Source organism: Meleagris gallopavo, chromosome 1 (genome assembly GCF_905368555.1).
Source record: "Meleagris gallopavo chromosome 1, MGAL_WU_HG_1.1, whole genome shotgun sequence".
Taxonomy (NCBI): Eukaryota; Metazoa; Chordata; class Aves; order Galliformes; family Phasianidae; genus Meleagris; species Meleagris gallopavo.
In genome coordinates this window covers 167,916,161-167,938,996 of record NC_139404.1, presented here as the reverse complement: position 1 = coordinate 167,938,996, position 22,836 = coordinate 167,916,161, and the positions used below count along the sequence as shown (strand labels likewise).

The 22,836-nt window shown below is 42.6% G+C and overlaps 1 protein-coding gene and 2 long non-coding RNA genes across 8 annotated transcripts in view; 1 reads left to right on the top strand and 2 right to left on the bottom strand.

Annotated features, from left to right (window-relative positions):
- Positions 1 to 5,303, bottom strand: part of WDFY2 (WD repeat and FYVE domain containing 2) — a 64,554-nt gene extending 59,251 nt beyond the window's left edge. Inside the window, exon 1 of one of the 2 annotated variants that reach the window (XM_085215923.1) lies at positions 5,017 to 5,303. In XM_085215923.1, coding sequence (XP_085072049.1) covers positions 5,017 to 5,207 — 191 coding nt within the window. In that variant the 5' untranslated portion in view covers positions 5,208 to 5,303. The remainder of the gene's footprint in view (positions 1 to 5,016) is intronic. The other variant, XM_010728780.4, reaches the window with a different exon arrangement.
- A 1,721-nt stretch (positions 5,304 to 7,024) lies between these two features.
- On the bottom strand, positions 7,025 to 22,671 carry LOC109365397 (uncharacterized). The gene is made up of 6 exons (XR_014881018.1): positions 21,590 to 22,671; positions 15,388 to 15,462; positions 14,637 to 14,832; positions 10,741 to 10,861; positions 7,755 to 7,841; positions 7,025 to 7,626 (listed from the first exon to the last, which is right to left on the bottom strand). It is a non-coding gene; the product is annotated as an uncharacterized LOC109365397 (long non-coding RNA).
- Positions 9,405 to 19,360, top strand: LOC146545772 (uncharacterized). 5 transcript variants are annotated; one of them, XR_014881023.1, is made up of 7 exons: positions 9,405 to 9,477; positions 10,358 to 10,480; positions 10,663 to 10,767; positions 13,873 to 13,994; positions 15,394 to 15,559; positions 15,651 to 15,787; positions 17,198 to 19,360. It is a non-coding gene; the product is annotated as an uncharacterized LOC146545772 (long non-coding RNA). The 5 variants fall into 5 exon arrangements; XR_014881020.1 differs by having other exon boundaries at positions 13,873 to 15,559; positions 15,654 to 15,787; XR_014881022.1 differs by having other exon boundaries at positions 13,873 to 15,559; positions 17,750 to 19,360.
- Positions 22,672 to 22,836: the final 165 nt, after the last annotated feature.

Below are 22,836 nucleotides of genomic sequence, written 5' to 3'. Positions count from 1 at the left end.
TCATATCACATTTTTGCAGCTGCCAGCTTGCAGTTAAGACATGAACTTAACACAGCTGCAGGAGCTGCATCCATTTCTGCATTGACCTACATGAGCCAGCAGTAGCAAGAGAATGAAAAATCAGAGAGACAAGGCTGAGTCCTTGTGCTTTAAATCTTTAAGTGACACTAAGTGCTCAGTGGAGAGTACCAGAAGGCAAGGTAAACACAGGCTTTGTCAGCCTTCAGTACATCATCTCTTGATGGCACAAAGCAAAATCACTCAGTACCCCACAAACTGCTGAGGAAAGTATATCATTCCAGCAAATACTCAGAGAATCATTTTATGTACCAGCCCCAGCATTTTGGCATCTCAATGGGATACATGTTAATGAAAGCAGGAACAGTCACTTTTCAACATCTGGAACAAGTTCTGATTCCATGAGGCTTTTGGGCCTCCTCTCAAGCCTCTTGCCAACAATCCACTTCTTTCACTTAAGCAGCCAGCACTATCCTCCACCCCGAGCGTGGTTCCAAACACAGTCATCCACTTGCAACACATCCAAATAGTTGGAAAAGAGAACATAAACCCTGAGCAAACAAGTTGCATTTGCAACAACAGGCCTCAAATCCTTATGTTGTTTTTGAAGGGTTCCTCCATTTCCTCTCAATAATTCCATCAGCAACTGATGTTCTTAATCAAAATTTAAAGAACCTCCAGCACAGATGAGTCTTCTTATACTTTTAAAGAGCACCCACACCTTCTGCACTGCACTGCACTACTCATACTGCAATAACCTGGGTGTGAAATTACAGGCTTGGACTGATCAATGCACAAACAGCCACCACCGAAAATGTTCTCATACCACCTGCACTTCTACTGCAAGCCAACAGCCACAAAGCAGAATGGTTTTCAGTGGAATAACTCTGTGTTTAGATGAGAATTACAAACCCATGTCACAACCACTGCTCTATGAAGCAATTGCTCTGCATCACTCCAGCACAGAAGAGAAATTCAGAATGTTTCTGGGAGCACGCAGTTCGTCACATCTTGCCTAACTGCAGGACAGGGTGATGATCCCATCTCACTTGGGAATGAACCACAATGCTTGTCCTGGATCCGGACAAGAAAAGAATCACAAGGAACAAAAGACTGCTTTTGAGGTATTTCAGAGTGGAAAGCGCACACTTCATCCCGTTAGAATGACTGTCCGCAGATGCAAAAGCCAACTTCCATGATTTTTGTCATGTATGCATATTCCCATCCCCAGCGCATTATTAGTTTATCAAAGTCCAGACTTCAGCTACAGAAGACTCACTCACTTTTGTACCCCTTAAAAACCCTGTCAATTAACATGCCCAGAAGACAAGCCCCAAAAAACAAAGTCTGCATTTAAAAACCTCAACCTGCAAAACAAACCAAGGCATAGAATTCTGTACAGTTTTCTCCATGTGAGACAAAGACATGAATATGAATGTACATGAACAACAGCTGGGGCTCACTGCCACTTATGTTCAAATATTGAACCACACAAAGCCGAGACATCTCAGAACAAAAGGACTTCAGATGACAGAAGAGAGTGGAAAAGGCAAAGGTTTCTGTTCCCTTATTTAAAAAATATAGAACTATTTCCTAAGGCATACAGTTTACTCCTGGATTTTGTCTCCTTCTAGAGGACTAGAGCGCTTGTTTTTGAGAATAAATTAGAGGGGTTTCAACAATTTTCTATTGTTAACTATGGAAACTTTTACTTCCCATGAATACTTTAAAGAAAACAACTCTTGCCTGCAACACTGGCAATATATCATTCAAGGTCCGTAGCACGGAAGTTATAGCACACCTAAGAGGATGCAGACCAGAGTTCATATTTATCAGGAAAGCTGTCTGCTTCAGCACACTTCTAAGCTTTTCTCCCCTACAGTACAGCTGATAGTACCACAAAAAGAAAGCTGGTGGCCTCCAGCCCCTCCTACCACGGCAGCTCTGCATCAGCGCGCCAACACTCAGCTGAATTAACATTCACATCCCTGGCAGGCTCAAGGAGTCACAGAAGGATGCCAGTGCCAAGCCCTTGCTGGCAGCAAGAACTGGGTGAGTCGGGATGCTTCTCCGCCCCATCCCCATGCTCAGGTGAGATTAGCGATACTAAATCTCCAAAGCACGAAGGAGATGTGTCCCAACTTGACATACCAGTGACCTACTTTGCAGAAGTGCCCAACACCCACAGCTCCCTATGAAGTCAACAAAAGACAAGGACGCACACCAGTTTTGAAATGGCAATGCATGCTTTTAACAGAGCAAGCTGGTGACAGCCTAGGGCCAGCTGTGCACATTAGGAGAATCCCATTTAGCTCCACGTGGAGAACTGAGAGCGCTCAGTACTATGGATCCCTCAAGATGTATGTGTCTGTTTGGATGTATGTGCCTGTTAATTCCACCCATTTGTTGACAAGGAAAAGAGCACAGATGAAAGCTCATCTCCTCCTTGTAGCTCACCTGCATCAGGTATATACATGCTTGGATAATGAATGCTGCTGCTCATTTAACTTTCACCTTCCTAGACAGGTGCATTCTCTTGCAAAATAAAATTATGTATTATTCCAATGTAGCTGTCTTGTAAAGAGATACAGACCCAACCTACTTTGCCCTAGTAAGGAATAAGCAGTAGCAATTAAGATCAGAAGACAATGCACACTGTGTAACTCATGTGACTCCAACTAGGAGTCAGAAAATACATACACAGATGATGCACACTGAAAAGAAATTAACTCCACAGACTATGTCAAGTTCAGATAGTCTTAATCAACCCCCCCTTGAGATTACCTGTTTCCTCATCTATGCCTTTCTTTTTGAAGAACCTCCATACTCTGCATTATTACTTAGTTTTCATTTTATTCCTGAAAATATATGCTACAAACACAAGCAATTCAGGGCTACATCATGTACAGCTATGTCTGCAAGCTATAGCTGAAACCACTTCCACAGTCTTTAAAAACCAGATAAAACCGCTTGTACCACACAAAATACAGACTGGCGGCCACGCTCCTGCTTTGAAGGATTTATGGTTATAGAACCGTATGATACACTAAGGAACTCCTTAAAGCAGTGTCTAGCTGTTGTGCATGTTGAAACCTAACTTCAGCATCGATGTATCCAGCCACTAGCTACTGAACAGAGAACTGTCTCCACTGTGCTCCCCAGCCCAAACCAGCACCAGTAACAGTCCGTCCCTCCAGCTACTCCTTGGAAAAGTTTCAGAGCATCTCTCTCATAAGACCAATGCATATCACAAGCTGGTGAGCTCAGCCAAAACTCACTTATTTCCCTAAGAGACAGATAACATCTCCACAACCGGCCTTTGCAGATTCCAGGAATCTCTCAAAGCCCTCCACATTCCAAGGCCATGAAACAACAGCCTTAACGCTAACACCAGCAGACAGGTCTAAACAGGAAGGATCTGCGAAAGCAGTGATGTTGAGAGCCTGGTAAACTGCGCTCCAGCCCTAGGTACCCTGAAGCCTCCAGGTTGGATTCCTAAACTGCTCTTCCTTCCAAAGTTTTAATCTCTGAATCTTCTAATTACAATAAAAATGCTAACATGGATGGGAAATGAAAGAAAGAGCCATCAATGAACATCTCCATGCCTAAAGAAAGAAAAGGCATGATCACAGCTTGTAGCACCTCAAAGACACCACAACCCAGCCCCACAAGCAAGCACTTTACCTTGGTAGTGCCTTTAAACTAAACAACCTGTGAGCCTCCAAATGCAACACCATATCTCTTGCTTTGATGGAGTTACCCCGTACCATCAGCAAAGCTTCAGCCAAGCATCTGGCAGCACATTCAGCAGCACAGTTCTTTGCAGGTTTCAGCAGCTAACAGGACTCAGCTGGCCTTTGTTAGGGGTTGGAGGTGGGAAGGAGAGGGGGGTTATCCCACTGAACCAGACAGTTTGGAGAGAGAAACCCCTAGGTTCTGTTTCCCCGCTGCTTTCTTGAACCTGGTATCTCTGGTATTCATGAAGTACAGACCTCTCACTAAACCTCTCCTCTGCAAAGAAACGCTGACATGGAACACCAAGCTGCTCTCCACAAACCATAGCTGCTAAAATAACACAAACCAGGTAATAAGGTAGGGAGAAAGATTGAGTGAGAGACCCATATAAGAGCAAATTCATTTTAGGAACACTTTCTTACAAATAAAACAATTTGACTGAGTAAGCACTGTTCAGCTTCACAACAAATACGTAAAACACAAAAAGAAAATAGAATTGTGGCCATGTAGTGCTGTAAAACTCTACATCAAGTTCCCTTTGCAGAGCATTTGCTTGAAGCAGCTCTTCTCCCCTTGCTATGAGGCATGGCAGCTCACTTGGAAACCATGGCTTGGATGAACTTAAGCCATCTCAAATTGGCATGGTTCACGTATCTGACAACTGGCTGGAAATTAATGCACATAGTGACAAGATAAGAGATACTGACAGATTTTGGGAAAGCTAACAGAGAAATAACAGCAGTCACTCTGCAGGATAACAGGCAGAGACGAACAGTCCAAGATGACCCTTGGGAATCACAACACATCGGCCAGCATCGGCCTTTCAAGCAGACAGCTGGGGACGCAGTTACGAGCACCTGAGCTGTAAAGAAATTCCGGTTAAAATACTTATTCGTGGGCTCTGTAAGAAAAATAAGCTCGTGTTTTGAAGGCCGGCACCTCGTGAGTACAGCGCCGACACCGCTGAGGGCTGAATTCAGCCCCGGCTCAGGAGAGGACGAAGAGGCGCCAAGCAGCCTCGGACACGCTCACCCCGCAGCGCACGGCTGAGGGGCCCCGAACAGCGCTCCTTGGAACTGAACTCAAGATCTTATCAACGAGATACGGTATTTTAAACAACTATACGGAGCAGGGAAAGGGGAACTGGAAGCGCTGTTTCAGCCCGGTCCCGGGGCAAGGTCAAGCAGCGATCCCCGCTCCGTGCCTGCAGCCGCCTCGCTGCGGCCAGGAGCCCCCGCCGCAACCCGCCCGCCCGCCCGCTACCTGTCCTCGGAGACGCTGATGACCCCGTCCTCCTTGGGCACGATCGCTGCCATGTTCACCACCTCCTGCGAGCCCTCCACTTTGTTGAGCAGGAGGGGCCTGCGGGTCAGAGCTTTGGGCTGCGGCTCCGCCGCCATGGGCACCGCCGCTGCGGGAGGACAGACGTGCGGGTGCCCGGCAGCACCGCGCATCCCCCGGGCTGCCCGGGAAGCAGGAACCAACGCGGCGGCGGCACCGCCCCCGAGCCGGGCCCCCGAGGGGCGTGCCGGGCTGGCAGCGGGAGGCGGGGCGAGGTGTGATGGCGGCCGGAGGCGTCGCCGTCTCGCAGCGCCCCCAGGGGGCGGGTCCGCCTGCTCGGGGCGGGAAACGGGCGCGCTGAAATGCTCCCAGGCAGAAGTGGCCGTGAGTGCGAGGCTCTGCTGCATGCGAGAATTCGCAGTGATAGGGTCTGCAGTAAAGCAGGGCTTCTTGTGTGATGGAAGCAGAAATTCACCTTCAGAGTTCGTCCCTAAGGGAAACGAGACGGGACTCCAGCAGCTGGATTTCAGCAAGCTGCTGCTGCTTACTCGCATTTCCCGTTGGATTTGATGAGGTCCAAGAGGGTCCAACTCTGTGCTTAAAAAAGCACTTAAAGTGTATACCAAAGGGAAACTTTGATACTCAATCTGGAGGACTCTGGAAAACAATGTGAGGTGTCTGAGCTGTAGTCTTGCATCACAGATGCAACCTGCAGGCTGGAAAGCATTATTTCCTTCCAGCAATCCACGGGAGCATATGAGGAGGGGGGGGTGAATTTTTACACGGTGTGATAATGATAGAAGAATAAGGAATGGCTTTAAACTAAAAGAGGTTAGACGTTAGGCAGAAATTCTTTACTGAGAGAGTGGTGAGGCCCTGGCACAGCTGCCCAGAGAAGTCATGGGTGCTCCATTCCTGGAGGCACTCAAGGCCAGGTTGGATGGGGCCCTGGGCAGCCTGAGCTGCTGGCTGGCACTGCTCATGGCAGGAGGCTGGAACTGGATGATCTTTTAGGTCCCTTCCAGCTTGGGCCACTCTATGATTTCAAGTGTAATATTAAATTTACCCACAGTAAGGTGAATAGTGGCAGTTCTCTAAAAAATAATAATAATCCAAGCCAACAAAACAGTGCTCATGCCTGTCAGTAGAAAAACTGAGGAGGCTTATGAATTCAGTGGATAGGGATATATTTGTTGTGTCAAGATTTATAGAACTGAAAACTAAGCTCCAGCTAATGTTTAGTAAACTGAATGTGTTATGCTAAATGAGGAAGCAGTACCTGCAGGAGCAGAGAGGCACTGAAGCTCTGCTTGACTACACTATGTGCAGTTCACAAGTGTACTGCAGGGGGGAAGGTCTGGTAGGCAACAGATAATGGCTTGCAGGAAACGAATCTGCACTCTCAAGCTATTTCCCAGAGGATGTATGATCACATCAGATAACATCCCTTTCTCACAATTCATAGAAAGGGAACTACTACCAGAGAAGCAGAAATGCAGACCAGCCCTCCTACTACTGTGGATGACCTGAAGTTCTAGGCTGGACCTACAGCCAGAAATGCTTGCCTTGCTACTTGATGAGATGTGAGAGGTATTTTTTGAAGATGATGATAAAATGGACAATTTTCAGAATAGATATCTTAAAAATGCCTTTTAGAACTGAAGTCTGAAGAAATCTGGCAAGGGCTGCTCCCTTTGCAGTTTGTTTGTATTCAAGACTATGCACTGTTAGCAGATAAATAGGGACTGACTGTATGCAAAAGGCAGCATACTGCAGGCTGCAGGGAGACATACAGTGCTTTTTGTCCAACAGACTCCTAAGGAAGTGAGTAAGGGAGAAAGGAGTGTCATAAACAGTAGATACATGGTTCACAGGACCAGAAGTGACTCCTATGCATCTTCCAAATTAGCTGTTTTTTTTTTTTTTTTGTCATTTGCTTATTAAGGTGTTACATTTTGCTATTTACCTTGCCTCTCCTGTATCTTTAAACATTTTCAGACAACACTTCTCCTTCAAGATTTAAGATACTGATCTTCTGGAGGAAAACACTGAAAGCAGTTTGAGATGCACTTTTTGTTTGAATCTCCTTTTTCCAAAAACGTGAGGGAGAAACTTTTTTTAGTTACTATGACACAGTTGTTGGTGTGCACCTGTTGAATGCGGGTTTCAAGGGCTGCTACCAAGTACATGCATTTGGAGGAAAGCCAAGTAATAATATGCTGAAACAAAATCTATGCTTTATATAAAAATCTGATTTTTGGCAATAATTTACCCATTGAAAAAACAACAAAGAAGAAACCAAATCCACAATGCAAGAGATGCTCCAGTGGGCTTACAGACAGTCAAGATAAAAATTTTCAGGACTTATATTACAGATTAGCTTTAATGGTGACTTCTTCAGCAAGACTAGAAAGGCACTTGAATAACAGAAAATTAATGGTGTCCTGAGGTCTAGTATATCATTTTATGTGGTGTCCAAATCTGAGGTCAATGCTCTAATTTCCTTGATCAGGTAGGGTAATATGCTTGAGGTATTCTTCCACTCAAAGCAGCATTTGAATGGCTCAGAGAACAAAAAGTGATGCTTGAAAGCTGTGGAGAGAGGGAAGGGAAGCAGTGAAAAAATAAGATCTCAGAGTAAGCCAGGAGCCTGTAGCATACTCCTGTGTTGCACTGACAGGCTATGGTCATAATGATGGAAAATACATTGATGAAATTACCAAGATCTGAGTGTTTTTCCAGATCTAGAGTTGTCACACATAATCCATCCAAAAATGATTTGCATTTTAGAAACAGTCTTCTTACAACTACACAAATTAAGGAACAAAAAGACTTCAAGTTAGAATAGCTATAGTCATAACTTTAATAACTACTTACAGAATCAAACTGAGGGTAGTTTAGAAAAGCATTTCCCACCCTAAACAAGAAAAAAGAATCAAGAAAAGAAATCTTACAAATACTTCTTAGCAGGTGTTTTTTTTCTTCCATTTTCTATCATAGTTTTGTAGCTAAAATGCATGGATTAAGAAGTATTTCTAGGATTATGTCTTGCAACTAAATTAGAAACCATGAGAAGCAAGCTTAAATACTTCTTTTTCAACATTCATAAAAAGCACAGAATTAAAAACGATGCTTGTCAGGTATGTATTTTTTTGCAGGTACTGCCATGGTATGCATGGAGTATTTGGACTTTCCTGTAAGAATCTATCTGCCAGTAACACAGGCTGAAAAACAAGGTGAAAAAAACACTTAATTGCTATCAAGTTAATACTGCATCTTTGTTTTTTTTGTTGGTGGTGGTGGTGCAGATTGACTTTCACCCTTTTGCTTTGGATGGAGTAGAACTAGCCTACCTGCCTGCTTGCAAGACTGGCCTCCATATTTCTGTGCTGGAAGAAGACAGAGGAGCTCTGGGAAAGGGCACTGTGCTGTTTGGAATTGGTGTGCTTGCACACAGTGGAGCTGTCTTCCATGCCCTTATATCACACCAGAGCCTTGGTTATTTTCCGCAGTTTCTCCTCTGCAGTCTGGTTTGAAGCTTGTGAGCTGAAACCAATTCCAGAGCTTCTCTGGCACTCTGCTTTAAAAGTTGCTCTCTGGCTCCATCTCCTGTTTTGTTTGCTGAGTTTTGTTTTTCTTTTCTAGTTTTGGAATAGCTGGGTGAGATTTTTCTGAGTTTTATAAACTATACCTGTTTTAAAAAGTAGGTAATTGCTTCTTGTGTGACAGTTGTGACCAACAGGTGAGTGTTTGGCCCATCCTGGCTCTTTCCCAGCTCTACCCTTAGCCCTGGTTTTAGAGACTTGTTTCTGCAAGGCTGTTACTACTGGTAGAACCAGAAGAAAGAGCACAGCCCTAAAAGCAGTGTTTATCCTTTTGGGTAACTGTTTTGCAAAATGGTGATCATGACATGATCTGACAACACAGTGACACTTGCAAACCTTTCAGCTAGAACTGGAAAGCATTGGGGCCACCAAGTAGGAGTGAGATGACTTTAATAAACAGCTTGAATTTTGTGGATACTAACAAAAACAGTCCCTTAGTAGAGTGCTGAGCAATTATACATGTGTAATATTTATAATACCAGGAACAAGCTTTTCATAAAGAAAAAAAAAAAACGATTTTATGTTGATTAAATTTTAGGCCAGAAGACATGCCCCTTTGAGCCACGAAGTAAACTGATTGCGGTTGCTCTCACTCTGCAAGAAGGGCTAATGTGGGAGAGAAGCTGCACTCTTCCTGATTCAGTGCTTAGATTCAAAAGTGCTCCATTGACAGCGAGCCAGATTTCAGCTTCTGAAGCTTCTTCCTCAATCACCCGTGCAGAACCAAAGGGCTTGTACACACAAAAGGTAAAAACCCTTGGCAACAAGTAGAGGCACCTCTCAATAGCCACTGAATGCAGCAGTGGCTTACTCTTGCCCATGATTTTCTGCTCTGCTGGTAAGCTAAATGTTTTATTACTTTATACTACATGGGATTTACTGTTTCTTCAAAGCCTATAGCTCTATGCAACAGCAAAAAAAATTGTCCTTAAAATTCTCTCCTTTGCAGTTGCCTTGTTTTGTCAGCAGTGATAGCCTTCATGAGATAGTTACTAAAAAAATTAATTTCAGATGTTACATCATTCTTAGAAGCATGTGGGAAATAGATATAGATCCATTCTTCATATAGAAAGGCAAACTTCACAGAGCACCAAAGGATTCAGTGGGAAATACGTTTGTCCAACTTCCTCAAAAATACAAACTGTTGTAAAACTACACTCTTATTTTGCTCCAGGTATTTATCATTCATTCAGTGAACAATACTGCCTATCACATTTCTGATAAGAAATCCTTCTTGTTTATTATGACAGTTATTAGTTTTATGTGGGCATTCAGAGAATGGGGACCTATCAGAAATCAAATCTGCTGTATGCAGAAGTTCTGAAAAAAAGAAAGATTAGCTTTAAAACATATGCAAGGCACTAGGCATAGCACCTTGCTGAGAAGAAGTACACTAATTTTTAGCTGCCATGTAATTGCTGTTGGCTTTGTAACTGACTGTGAACATGTGAGAACAAAAAAAGTGATGCTGTGTCAGTGTGTGGGCTGCAAATGAGAACTCCTGGCTCATGCATTTTGCCCCATAAGCAGTTCTGGCATTGTATGCAGTCTTATTGCTGTTTCCTTTGTCCTCATTGATCCAGCTTCATCCATAGTATCACTCACATTTTGGGCTTCCAGCTTGGTGTCAAAAATCTCTGTAATTTAAATCACTGTCTTTTTGGTGGAACTCTCTGATCACTAATTCTTATAAGCTTATTATTCTTGTATTTTTCTAGGCCTCAGGACTTCAGAACTTGTTCTTCTAAATCTTCCTTCTCTGTGATATTGAAGGATCAAGAAATAAATTCATATTCTATTTGGAAAATGGATTAAAGTCACCTATGTTATTTGGTTAAAAGGTAAATAAATTTATCTTACATAGGCACAAACAATACAAAAACTTTGAAGCATTTCCTTTTTCTTTTTTTTTTCTAAAATACACAGTTAAGAACATTTCTAGGGAATATCAAAGAACATTTTTTTACAACAGCTTGTGTCTTTTAATTATTTTCTTTATTTTTCTTTACTACTAATCACGCAGCCCTGGATTTTCTTAGGACAGCAAAATGCTTTTAACCAACTGAGCATATAGAAGTCAAAAAGATCAAAAGAGTACTACCTTGGTCATGAGAGGAAGTTTATGAAGGTGAGCAGTTTTCTTGAAGTTGAACCCTTTCGAAGATTACTCCTTACTGCAAGTACATGGAAACCTTCAGAGCGTACAAAACCAGCATGAGAGTCTTTAAAAAAAAAAAATAGGTAGACCCTCACTGAAGCCATTAATTTTTTTCAACTCAAACCTGTAACAAAAAGTTTATTTAAAAGCTTGTGGTTTCTGAACCAGGGTAGGTGAACTTTCCCTTTCAGTGGAGAAGGATTCCGAAAAACCATGGAAGTTGAAGTGTGTGCAAAAGCTTGTGACTCAGTACCATAGGGCTGTCTGAGGAGTTAAAAAAGAATCCCAGATCATTCAGTTGAACTCTTTCAGGTCTTATTCTGTGTAAATGTTAGGAGTCACCTTCACTTTAGCAAATAAGTCAGCATTTCTGGTCCTCACTGAAGCAAGGAGTTTGTCAGTCTGTAAGCATATATATACATTCCAGTGATTCTAGATGTAGATGGGCACTATTGTAGACAGTGTTGTGAAGCATTTAGTTGCCTTGGTAGCCTTGTGGCCCTTCCTGATCAGCATGATTTTTGTTCTAGATAGATTTCAGTCCAAATATCTGATTGCTTTGAGTATCTTGGAGTAAGTTCATAAGTCTATAGTCAGAATCTACAGAGTACACTTTGATTTTGAACTTATATCCATATCAAACTCAGGTTTAGCTGCTTTGAGGATATGATTTTGGGAGAAGCATGGGTACACAGGCAAGAAAAATCTATGAAAACAGGAAAAATACTTCTTATTTTTAAAACAGCAAATGCTCTAAAGACAAGAGGCCACACATGTTTGAAAGGGAAAACCAATTATTTAGTTATGTTCTCATCTGTAACTTGATGACCTCCTTGTGTAAAAATATCATCTGACAATTACCTCTGTAAAGACTGAAGAACTGGTGAATGCCTATCTTGTACCTCCGAAAGCAAATGATGAAAGTCCAAATGGGGAAAAAAAGTCCTGGGACTGACTGAAAAAAATGTTTTACATTCTCACAAGTTTAGATTAGAAGCCTGATGTTCAGGCTAAATGGCACCAGAATAGCCTCTGAATTGTATGCTTAATATCAGCACGAGGGAATTTTCACACACAGGCTCTAAATCAGGTATCAGTGGCAATGAGAAAGGTGCTCAAAAAGATCCATATGAGGCCAAGTGATGCTCTGAGGTCAAAAGAACTCATCTGTTGTGTTAGACAAGTTCCCACTAATAGGAGGGAACAAGGTGATAGTTATTTTTTACTGAACCGTAGCAAGAAACACTGTAAGAAATGGCCATGTAAGTTCTCATGAAGTGCTTGAATGAGAAGACCTTGGATAAAGGGCAGACAGTAATCGTGAGCATGTAAATACCCTCAATTGTAAAGAGTGAGCATTGGAAAGGAGTTTCCCACTTTGAAAAGCCACAGGGCTATGCATGTATTTATGTATATACTTAAACATGTTGAAAACATAAAATGAAAAAAAAAGCTTTCCCCAAAGCCAGAGAGCCTGAGGCCATATATGCAGCAACAAGTTTCGCTCCAGGACAGGTCCACCTCTATTGGTTCACAACATAGATCCTCTCTCTGTTTTTCAGACCTTGCCATTTCAGTTTTGAGGCCAAACAGTGTAGCACACTAACATCACAGAACTAAATTTCCTTTTTCCTCCAATAAAGCCTGATCATACATAACTGTCTATGGGGAACAGTTCGTATTCCACGTTTTCCTCCAAGCTGTGTCCAGATAGCTTTTAAGAGAGTCCTAAAAGTCATAGTGCCAAAACTGCCAGGCAACATGCTCACAGTTCAGTTAGAGCTCTGCACAGCAGTGCCTGAGCACTGGCTTTTCATTTTACCAGTTGCACAGCAAAAGAAGGCACTGTCATTGCCTTCTAATGGGATACAAGCACTACAGAACAACAGCAGAAAATTGGCTCGCCCCTCCAGCAACCAGTGATAGCTCAAGAAGAGCACAATCTCTATCTGGAGGTATATTGTTCCTTTGGCTGCTAATCCTTTAATGAGAGGAGGGTCAGACTCAGAGTCCACCCTTTTCTGTCACTCAGGTGCATTGCTTGCAGCTGAGCTCCCTGGGTTAGCCACACCTTCTCACCTGCTGCTCAACCATTGGTTCAGGCTGGTCCACCTGGCAATTCTGCTGCATCACTGTGAATGTAGCTGATGATTTTTTTTCTGGAATTTTGGTTCCTAACAGCAATTTGACTTTAATGACCCTTATGCCATTAAGAGCAGGTATCAGCAAGACATCTACTGAGCTTTTCTGCATGTGTGGTGAGGGTCCCAGGCAGCTGCTCAGGAGTCTGAGTTTTGTTCTTATGATGCCATAGTCTCCAAATTTTATCGTGAATACTTCATCTACTAACAGATAGAAAAGAGAGAAATGTATCAGTGTCTGGTGGTATGCAGCTACCAGCAGTACAGTGAGCACAACCCCCAGTGAGAGGCCAAAATCCAGATCCTTCCCAAGGAAAATCAATGTGATTTTGCACTAAAAGTTTAAAGGTTTATAAAAAACCTTTTCGTGTGCCAACAGTCCAAATTCTCTCCACTGCAACTGAAGAGGCAGAAAAACAGATGACAAGCTAGGACAACTTTTCTGTGTAGGGCTAGGTCCTGATCTGAATGGTGAGGTAGGAGGAGGGAACAGTTGTCCAGCTGCCATGCGATGTCATAGTGTGTGCACATCACTACCCAGAGCTAATCTGGTTCCAGTGTCTCAAAACCCTCTTGTATGACTACATTTGAATATACGTAAAAGTGATGGTCTAAGTTTTTCCTATTGTGGATTTTTCTGACTACTTAACTCTTTAACTCTTCCCCCAACTTAAGGGTTGACACTAACATCTCTGGCTTGTTTTTGTAGCAGTGCTTTTTCTTTGAAATTATATTTTGATTCATTTCAGTGTATTTCACTCGTGTCCTTTTTTTTTTTTTTTTTTAACCAGAAAAAATGCAAGTATGGACATTTATGTATGAAAACATACATATACATAAAGATTCAAAAGAGAATGAGGGAGAAATGCCATTTGTTCTAGCCAAGACAATTCTCAAGGAGAGATTCATACACTTTTTATGCTTTGTTTTTTAGGAAGCGGTAACATGCTGCCCTAGTGCTGACTTGTAGCAGAAGAACTAAAAGTTCTTGGACCACCAGCAGCAAGAAATCACAGAGTTGTATTTACAGAGACCATTAATTGTCCAGACTGTTGGGTAACAGATTCTGATAAACACGGATCATGATATGGTTCTTGAATTATGCAGAGGATTATTTCACAATCCAGAAAACAGAGAATTCAAGCATAGAAATAGCCATACAAAACATCTTACTGCCAGCTGGGGAGGAATTTGCAATAATACCAGAATTACAGGAAAGTTGAGTGCTAGTGACAGTGGTCTGCTGGATCACTCTGTGTTGATAAGGAACAGCTTTACTCAGTGATCTCAATTACAGTTACATACTCCACAAAGTAACTGACATTATGGCAAAATGGGCCATAGCAATTAGAGGAATGCTATGAAAAAAGCTATCTGGACAGAAGTAAAGCCTGCAAATGCCTTAGTGAAAACTACTGTAAAATATGTTGCTACATCGGTAACAGATTTCAATATATTAAAAAAAAAGGGGACTTAGGAAATGATGAGCAGATGTAGCAATGGGGAAAAAAAAAAGCCAATGGTGGAAATAGGCTGGAGCATTCCAAATGATACATAATTAAAGCACAACAGATCTTAGATCGTCTTGAAAAAGGAATATTGTCCCTTTCCTGGTAACTTAACTGTTCAGTAGAGGACCACAAGCAAGCCCAGTACTGCTGCCCTTTACTGTAATCAGGTTAAAGGGCTGTCACTTACCTCTGAAATGGGAGCTCAAGTGATATCTGTCAACCTTTGGAAGTTTTGCTGGATCAGGAGTTACTTATTAGCTGCTGCTGAAGTCAAGCACAGAGCACAGCAAATCATCAAAAACATGGGGGTGAAGACTTGTCAGGGCAAATAAGCAGTTTCAACTTTTTTCTCTCAGCCAGCTGTGGAGAGCCACACTGAGTATCTAAGATAAAACATCAGGAAAAAGATATTGTAACTGATGAGATAGAGAGCTAGAGCTAGAGTAACTAAGAGATGACCTGAAATAGAAGACGTGAATGAAGAATTGATCGAGGAAAATAAAATAAATTGGAAAAAAAAGTCACAATACTGTGAAAAGGGATGCAATGTATGTCACACTTAAAAGCCTAGATTTGTCTCCTTTGAATTATTAACCTCCATCTTCCTTCAAGACCACAGTTATGTAGATCAGTGGTAGCTGAGTATTCCTAGCTCACATAAACCAGTCAAACATGAACACATACAACAGTGTCAGGGCCCTCACAAAACAGAAATAACAGCAAATAGAAATACCTCAGGAGCCAGAAGGAGCAGGAGGATCTCAGGGAAAGCATTACACTCAACGCACAACCAGAGTACACAATCTACTTTGCCTAAACTGGAGAAGTGTATGCTTAGCATCAGCATGAATTATGGGGAGGGATTTCTTGGACTTTTCGTTTTGGATCAGTGTTTGGAAAATAACCATAAACTGTATATTGACTTTAAAATGGCTTACCAACAGGAAAATATTAGAAGTGATCCTGAAACGCTCAAGGCTTTCCGATTGCAACATAGTGAAATTCAAAGCCATCTGCAACAACAAAAGAACCCATTACTGACCAAGCAGCACTGTTGGATGAAGACTGTTATGAAGAAGAGTTACACTTACAATTCAAGGTTCATTACAGGTTGGTCTCAACTCTCTTCTGAAATTTTCCTTGTGAGAAATGCTTTTGTGATTTCATCTTGGTGAGAATTATCCTTTTATACTTTTCAAAGCAGTGTTTTAAGTGTCTTTCCTTCCCATTTGGGATTTTTCTGCAAGAAGTCCCTTTCTGCAAGTTACTGCGAAGTAGATTTGCCCACTGTGGAATCCATTTGACTTTGCTGTGCAAGATTTTGGACCTTTTTAACAAGTAAGTTTTATATCAGAGCTTTAACATGCAACTAAAACCAGAGACAAACACAATCTCCTTGTATTTGAATTGTATCTTTTGAATAACATGCTCAACAAACAGTCGCAAACATCTAGCCAAAGGTGCTTTAAGTCAGGGAATACGGACAAACACATTTCTTTCTCAGATGAAAGGATGCTTTACTTTTTATCAGGCTTGTTTTATTCTAGAATACCTATGTCTTTGCTTCATAGATGGTCTTTTAGAGAATTCCAGTTACTTGTTGAGATTTGGTAAGTTTTCATTAAATGCTAAGTGTCTAAAGGCAGACCAAGTGACATTTATTCCATATGACACCAGTCACATTGTTTCGTAGAGCAACCAAGTGCATCTTTCTTTTACATTGTACTTTGCTTTGGGGCAAAAGATGGCAATGCATGATAATCACATTTTGAGTAAAGGCTGGATAATAAACTTTTACCACGTGCCAATACTGTAAAGAAAGGACTCCTAGCTCTCAAATACTGCATGCAGGTATGGTACCTCAGTGGGATACACTTTAGGGATAAATGTATAATTCTGCCTTTTAGTTTACTATGACCATGCCGATTACACTGGCCATTCAAAATAAATAAAATAGACCTCATCTTTTCATTTTCAAACTTGTTTTGCCTCCCTGCAAAGCACTTATAGGATATTTTTAGCTGTAACCACTCTGTGCTCCAAGCCAACTGTAGCTGGAATTGGTGTTCTTGAACCACTTGATTAGTTGGATAAATTCTGCACGCCCATGTCTGGGATCCATGGCAATAGAGTTACGTTGCTATGCTATGAAATGTGCAGGAGGGTGCAACCCTTCAGAAGGGATATGATTTCTGGAGCTACTGAAACTTTGCAGTGTAGGCAAGAAAGAATGCTTAAGGCAACAAACAAAAGAAATCTCTGGAATGGTGACAAGTAGGATCACTCAGGTCAATGAGTATAGGCAGAGCAGGGAAACGAGCTATCTGAAAATTGTTAAAAAATTATGTTGTGGGCAAAGATTATCCTAATTCTGTGATGGACATTCTGAGGAGAGAGCACATGGCAGCAGCGTGTATAACAGGTATTTATGTGAAGGGCTGAATTAACCCATCATGATACGTACAGGAGCTTTTAGTCAGGGCTGGAAAAGTGAGAAAACTAAAAGCAAGGATTCTAACTAAAAGCTAAAAAACAGAGATTGCTGCAAGCAATCTCTCACAAACTACCTGACAGATGTAACTATTATTTCTGGCCTTACTGATGACAGGATTTTCTTTTTCTCCCCTGGCATAATAAGCAAAAGTATCCTCAGACCTGTTGTTTTAGTGAATGCAAAAAACTCTTCCTGTTTTCATGGCCTGGGGAGAGGAGGGAAGATGAGAAGTCTGTACTTGTATTTTTTCCTAGGCACTATGGTACCATCAGGAATCAAGTGGACTGCTGCTACCAGCATCTGAAAGATGAATAAATTCAAGAAAAAGGGAGTGGGGAAAAAGAAATAAAAAAAAAAAAGGTAAAAATACCTTAGCTTTCACATGCCAGAGAGTGTTTTCTGTTCTCTTTGGGTCTTGACACTGCTAGCTGAATTACCCAAGAGACTGAATTTAAAAGCTTGGAGTTGTGACAGGTTTTTGTTCTTGACCAGGATCCTACCTGAAGTGAAAGGAGCAATGTAGCACATCAGGAAGGATATGTAAGGACTGTAAATCTACTAGAATTCTACTGCCGTATTAGAACTGTAATCTTGAAATATTTGTTCTAAGCAGTTTTCTCCATGTTAAATTTAATATTTCCCTAAAGTGCCAAATAGAAAAGGCTCTGCTCTGTTAAACACTGTTAAAAACATATGAAGACAACACGTAGCCCAGAAGACCTTTCAATCTAAGGCCAGTAATACGAAGGGAAAAGCAGGTATCAAATAAACAGTCTAATTTGATTTTATCTTTCTCTTCTATTCAGGTGCCTTAAAACCTTTCCATCATTAATTGACTGACTTCCACTGTCACAGCACAGATGGTCCTCGAAGAGATTAGTTTTTCCTCAGAAAATAATCTGACTATGCACTTCCATCATAACGCACTTTTGAAAAGCTTAAGTACTTCACAAATATTCATGAACTTCATCTCTTGGTGCCCACATTCAGTCTGGACAGTTAGAAAACAAACTATTTCAAACTATCCTAACCCCAATTTCCTTGAAATTCCACATTAACTATTCTACCCCTGGATGGCAAACTTGTGTTCTCTGTGCTCCCAACTATTGAGCCAGGAAACAGCAAGGGATGAATGAAGTAGTGGTGGGGAATACAAAAATCCCTAGGAAGCTTCAAGAGCTATCCTCTGGGCTTCCCAATCCACAAGCACTGAAAATGAAGCTGTGTTTGAAAATGGGCCAAGAGAAGCCAGAATGCAACTTCTTCTAGGGGTCATCATTCTGCAGATTGGTGTAGTTTCACTGTGCTGGGAAAGCTAAAGTACAGGCTTCTAAAAGGTGCTAGACAGTCTCGAAGGCAGACAGCTGCCTCTGCAAAATTTAGAAAAATAGGCATTCTTGGTCAAAGTCCTAGAATATAGATAAAAAACTGAGATCAAATTATCTCAATGTCACTTTTCTGAAAAAATGTTAGGGATAACATCTTATCTGAGCCTTCTCAGAGCTTTATAGTTACCTGAATTACAGTTTCTCTTTGGAAACAATTTCAGGAAGAGGGGGAAAAAAAGAGTAAGGTAAAAAAAATCACTGAATATAAAATAGAGAAAAACAATCCATCTAACAGTATAAGTTCCCATGTAGTCAAGTTCAAGACAAGTGGAAAACATCATTTTATTTGTAAATAAAGCAAATAAACCAAATGCACAGAGCTTGTATAAAGGAAGACTAAAGGGAATATGATGCAAGCAAGAAAAGTAATAAACTGAAACTCAGAATGCTATATGGGAATATGTTTTAGTGATGAGCATTAGCATAAAACTAAGCAATGGAAAATTTAAAACTTTCAATTGTGAAAAAAAAAAAGTGTGATGATGACAATTTTCAAGGCTATGGAATGGGATTTTAATGGAAGCTCTGAAAAATCTACCTGTGTCACTAGAACCTGAGCAGATCAAGATCTTTGTATCTTTGTGAAATGATTCTGTATACAGGAGGAGAAAGGCAATTTGAAATAAACAAATAAATACATAAAATATTAAAGTTGAACTGCCAGTTGTACTTCAAACCTGTGGTTTAGGACAAAATAAGCCTAACAGTCTAATAATATAACAAAAATTCTGTGAATATTCACTGGGAGAAGTTGTTTATCTTCAAGGAAAAGAGAGAAAAAAAAAACAAACAGCAACAGTATATCGAAGCCTTTTTTATTTTTAAATAATTTTATTTTCATGCATGTATTCATACTCATATTTATATTTTGCTTTACAGTGTTAGCATTTCAATTTTAAGTGAAAGTTGCACTTTTAATACTGCTTTGTTTGTTCTCAGATGGATAATGCCCACTCTGAAGATCAGTTCATGAGTATTCTTAGATATGGATGAACGCTCATAATCTCCTATGGATGCACGAAAAATAATAAACAAAAACTGTGAATGAAAGAAGCTGGAATTGTTTTCATTATCAGTACAGCAAGATTATTCCTTCAGACAGAACCATGCTGAATTAATTCATCTAGATTTAGGAGAAAAGCTAGAACAAGCTCATTTAGCCTGTACACGGGGTATAATTTTGCCCATCATGTAGAAGGGCTGAAATCAAAGAAAGATGCATCTGTTTTCGGTGATAGAGTTTCATACTCTCTTGCTGCTCAGCTGCCTCAGCTGTATCAGTAATGAGCATAAGCACAAATATCACTAGGTTTTGTTCCTTCATAACAAGTCCCTTGTACAGATTTATAAATGTGGCTCTGATGGCAGCACTAGCCATTATGGCTCTCACATCAAGAGGCTGATACACACTTAGGCTTGGGTTGATTATCTTTGAAAGAATCTTTCTCAATATTAATCAAATTGGCCAGCTCCCAGCAGAAAAGTAATGCCTACTACAGACAACACAAAACTACCCTTCATTCTGCCCTATAGGGGATCTAATATGGATCTAATATAACATGCACAGAAAGAACTCAGTGTTCCAAATGGCTTCAAAGATAATAGCAAAAAGAAAGCATGTACAGAATTCATAAAGTATTTCTGCTTGTATAAATCCCATTGGAACTGTGCGAGTTTTGTCTGTGGGATTCTTTTATCAGTGATGATCAGTGGGGCTGAGCAGACTGGGGTAGAGTAAGCCCAGATGCTCCAGCCCCACCTTCTTCTCATGTTGGTAAGGAAAACACAGTGTACCTACTGCTTCCACTTTCAAAGTCAATTCAGAATTCTTGCTGTTTTATGACTGACTCTACTACTAACAGTTAATATGCCTTTCACTCCCTACCCCCACGCACACTCTTTCGCTTACTGGCAACAAAAATAAAAATTCCAAATGACCTTCCAGGCCTTGCACAGAGTCTCCATGTCCCAGGCTGCCTTTCATGTTTTCCTGGTATGGCAAGTATTCTAAAATGCCTTATTTTATTTTTTTTATTTTTTTCCCCCTGCAGTTCGCAGAAGGCTACCTCCCAGAAGTTTTCCATTTTTAGAATGCTCTCCAAGAAAATGGATGCTTGACACGTAAAACAGATGGTCTTTTATTAGGACAGTCAATGAAACATCACTGATACACAAATAGGAGAGAAGATGGCATGTCTGAAGAACGTGCCTGTGTAAGAGATTTAAAAGGAAGCCAATTAAGAGGCCAACATCATACACTCACTCAACTTGACTCCCAAGTGAAGCTACTAATCCCAAGGCATGATTTGTTAAAGCAGCATTACAGCCTTTACTTAACTTGAATCCCACCACCTCAGAGATGATCACCAGCCTCACAGCAGTCAATCCTGCTGACCTCAGGAGCTGCACACCTGACAGAGAGCCAGGCGATGCACACAACTGTCTGTGGAGAGCTGAGGGGAAGAAGGACATCTCAAAATACAGCTGTGGACACAAAAAGATTGTGAACCAAGTCTTTCCAGTAGTCCAGAGGTTTTAACTGCATGATGGGGCCTGGCATGCAACTGATTCCAGAGCAACCCAGCAACGTGCCTTGGCAGCATCTTCTGGTTTACTTCCCCTAACAGCAACGGTTCGGGTTTATCAGTAGAACCCAGGCCAGAACAGCCTTGCTGTTGGTCACAAGACGCAGGACTGCTACTTTAAAAATGAATGGCTGGAAAGAAACAAGCAGCTCGGGAATCAGCGTGTACAGACAAGCTTGGCTATTCTTACTAGGCTGAAAAATATTCATGACACAGGCTGTTACCATAGAAGAAACATAGTTGCCAAACTTCATTAGCCCTCCACTCTAAACATGGGAGTTCCTTTACAGATCTCATAAGCTGGAGATTCCTTAGTGGCTCCTAGCAGCGACCCAGGATAAAAGACAATATCCCTGACTCTGCCCCAGTGCCTCAGCATGGATGGCACAGGTCACAGGTGCCAGTAGGAAAGCCAAAATATCTATTCACAGGCGTAAGGACATATACAAACCTGTAATGGAAATGTGATTCCACCTCTGTCTTTCCAGCCTTCCTAGAAACTAAATGCTAATCTTTCATTAGTCTTAAAAAAAAAAAAAAAAAAAAAAAAAAAAAAAAGAGTCAAAAACAGCTCTTGCCTAACAAGACAGAAATGTTGCCTGGAAGAATGAAATGATTCAAACCAGGACACTGCCAATTTTATCTTGAGAGAAGGAGTACAGTGGCTTCGTACCTTCTAGAGCAGCGGCTGTGGGAGCACATCAGCTGGATCGGGGGAAAACATCAGCCAGAGAGGAAGCAGAGCAATCTCCTGAACAGATTATGTTAAGAAATGGCTCTGGAGTCAGCGCTCCAAGGCTGGGAGAGCTGGAACAGCGCAGGCACAATTGTGGGGAAAAACAAACAGAAACCTCCAAAGGACGGAGAGCTCAATGTAAGGCATTAATTGGCTGGAAACACTCCACGATGATGTGATTTATAGGAAGTAAATTCGGAGTGCCCGAGCACGGATCAAAGGGACACCAGTGTTAATCTCTGCCTGCGCGTAGGGAAAAGGTCACAGCTAAGGGCAGCCAATTTTTTTTTTTCATCTTTTTTTTTTATTTTTTTATTTTTCCACATCAAGTGAAAGACCAGAGCGGGTCTCTGGAAATTGACCACACGACGAGCCCGGCGCTGAGCCCCGCGGGTCCGAGCCCGGGCTCCCGGCGTCTCCTCACAGCCCGCGGAGAGGTCCGGGGCTCTAAGCGCTGTGCAGGACCCCGCTAACCCCCTCAAAAATAAAACGGAGAGCACCGCCCTTCACGCCTCGGAGGGCGACGAGCGCAAGCAGCGGCACGGAGCACGGCCGAACGACAGCCTGGAGGGGCTGGGCTGAAATGGGGTCACCCCGCCGACCCTCAGCCTCCACCCCGGGGCAGGCGGGGACTCCGCTCCGCGCGGGGACCTTCCCGCGGCCTCGAGGAGAGCGGCGGCGGCGACGCCCGCCCCTTCTCCCCCCTCACCATGACTCACCCGCGGGGACAAACCGCCGCCGTCCCCTCCCCGCTGGGCTGCGGTCCCCCGGGCCAACCCCGCCACCCTGGCTACCGCCGTCCCCCGCCCCGGCCCCGGCCGCAGCCCAGCTCCCGCCCACGGCCGCAGCCCCGCGGCGGGGCGCTGTCCGCCCGGGGCTCGGCAGAGGGGCGCCCCCTCCCGCCATTTTCGGAGGAGCGGCGCCCCCCGATCGCCGCCTCTGTCACCCCCCTCATCCCACCGCCACTGCGCATGCACGGCAGCGGCGCTCGGGCGCGCGCTCCCCCCCCCCTCCGCCGTCTCCCACAGCGGCTCCAGCCATCCCCCCCGCTGCCCCGCCCTCCCCCGGCGATTTGAATATGCTAATGAAGCGGCCGCCAGAAGCCCTATGGCGGGGCCGGGAGGCGGTCACGTGGGGCGGGGACGTGTCCTTCGGGGGCGGGCCCCGACCTGCCCAGGCGCCCT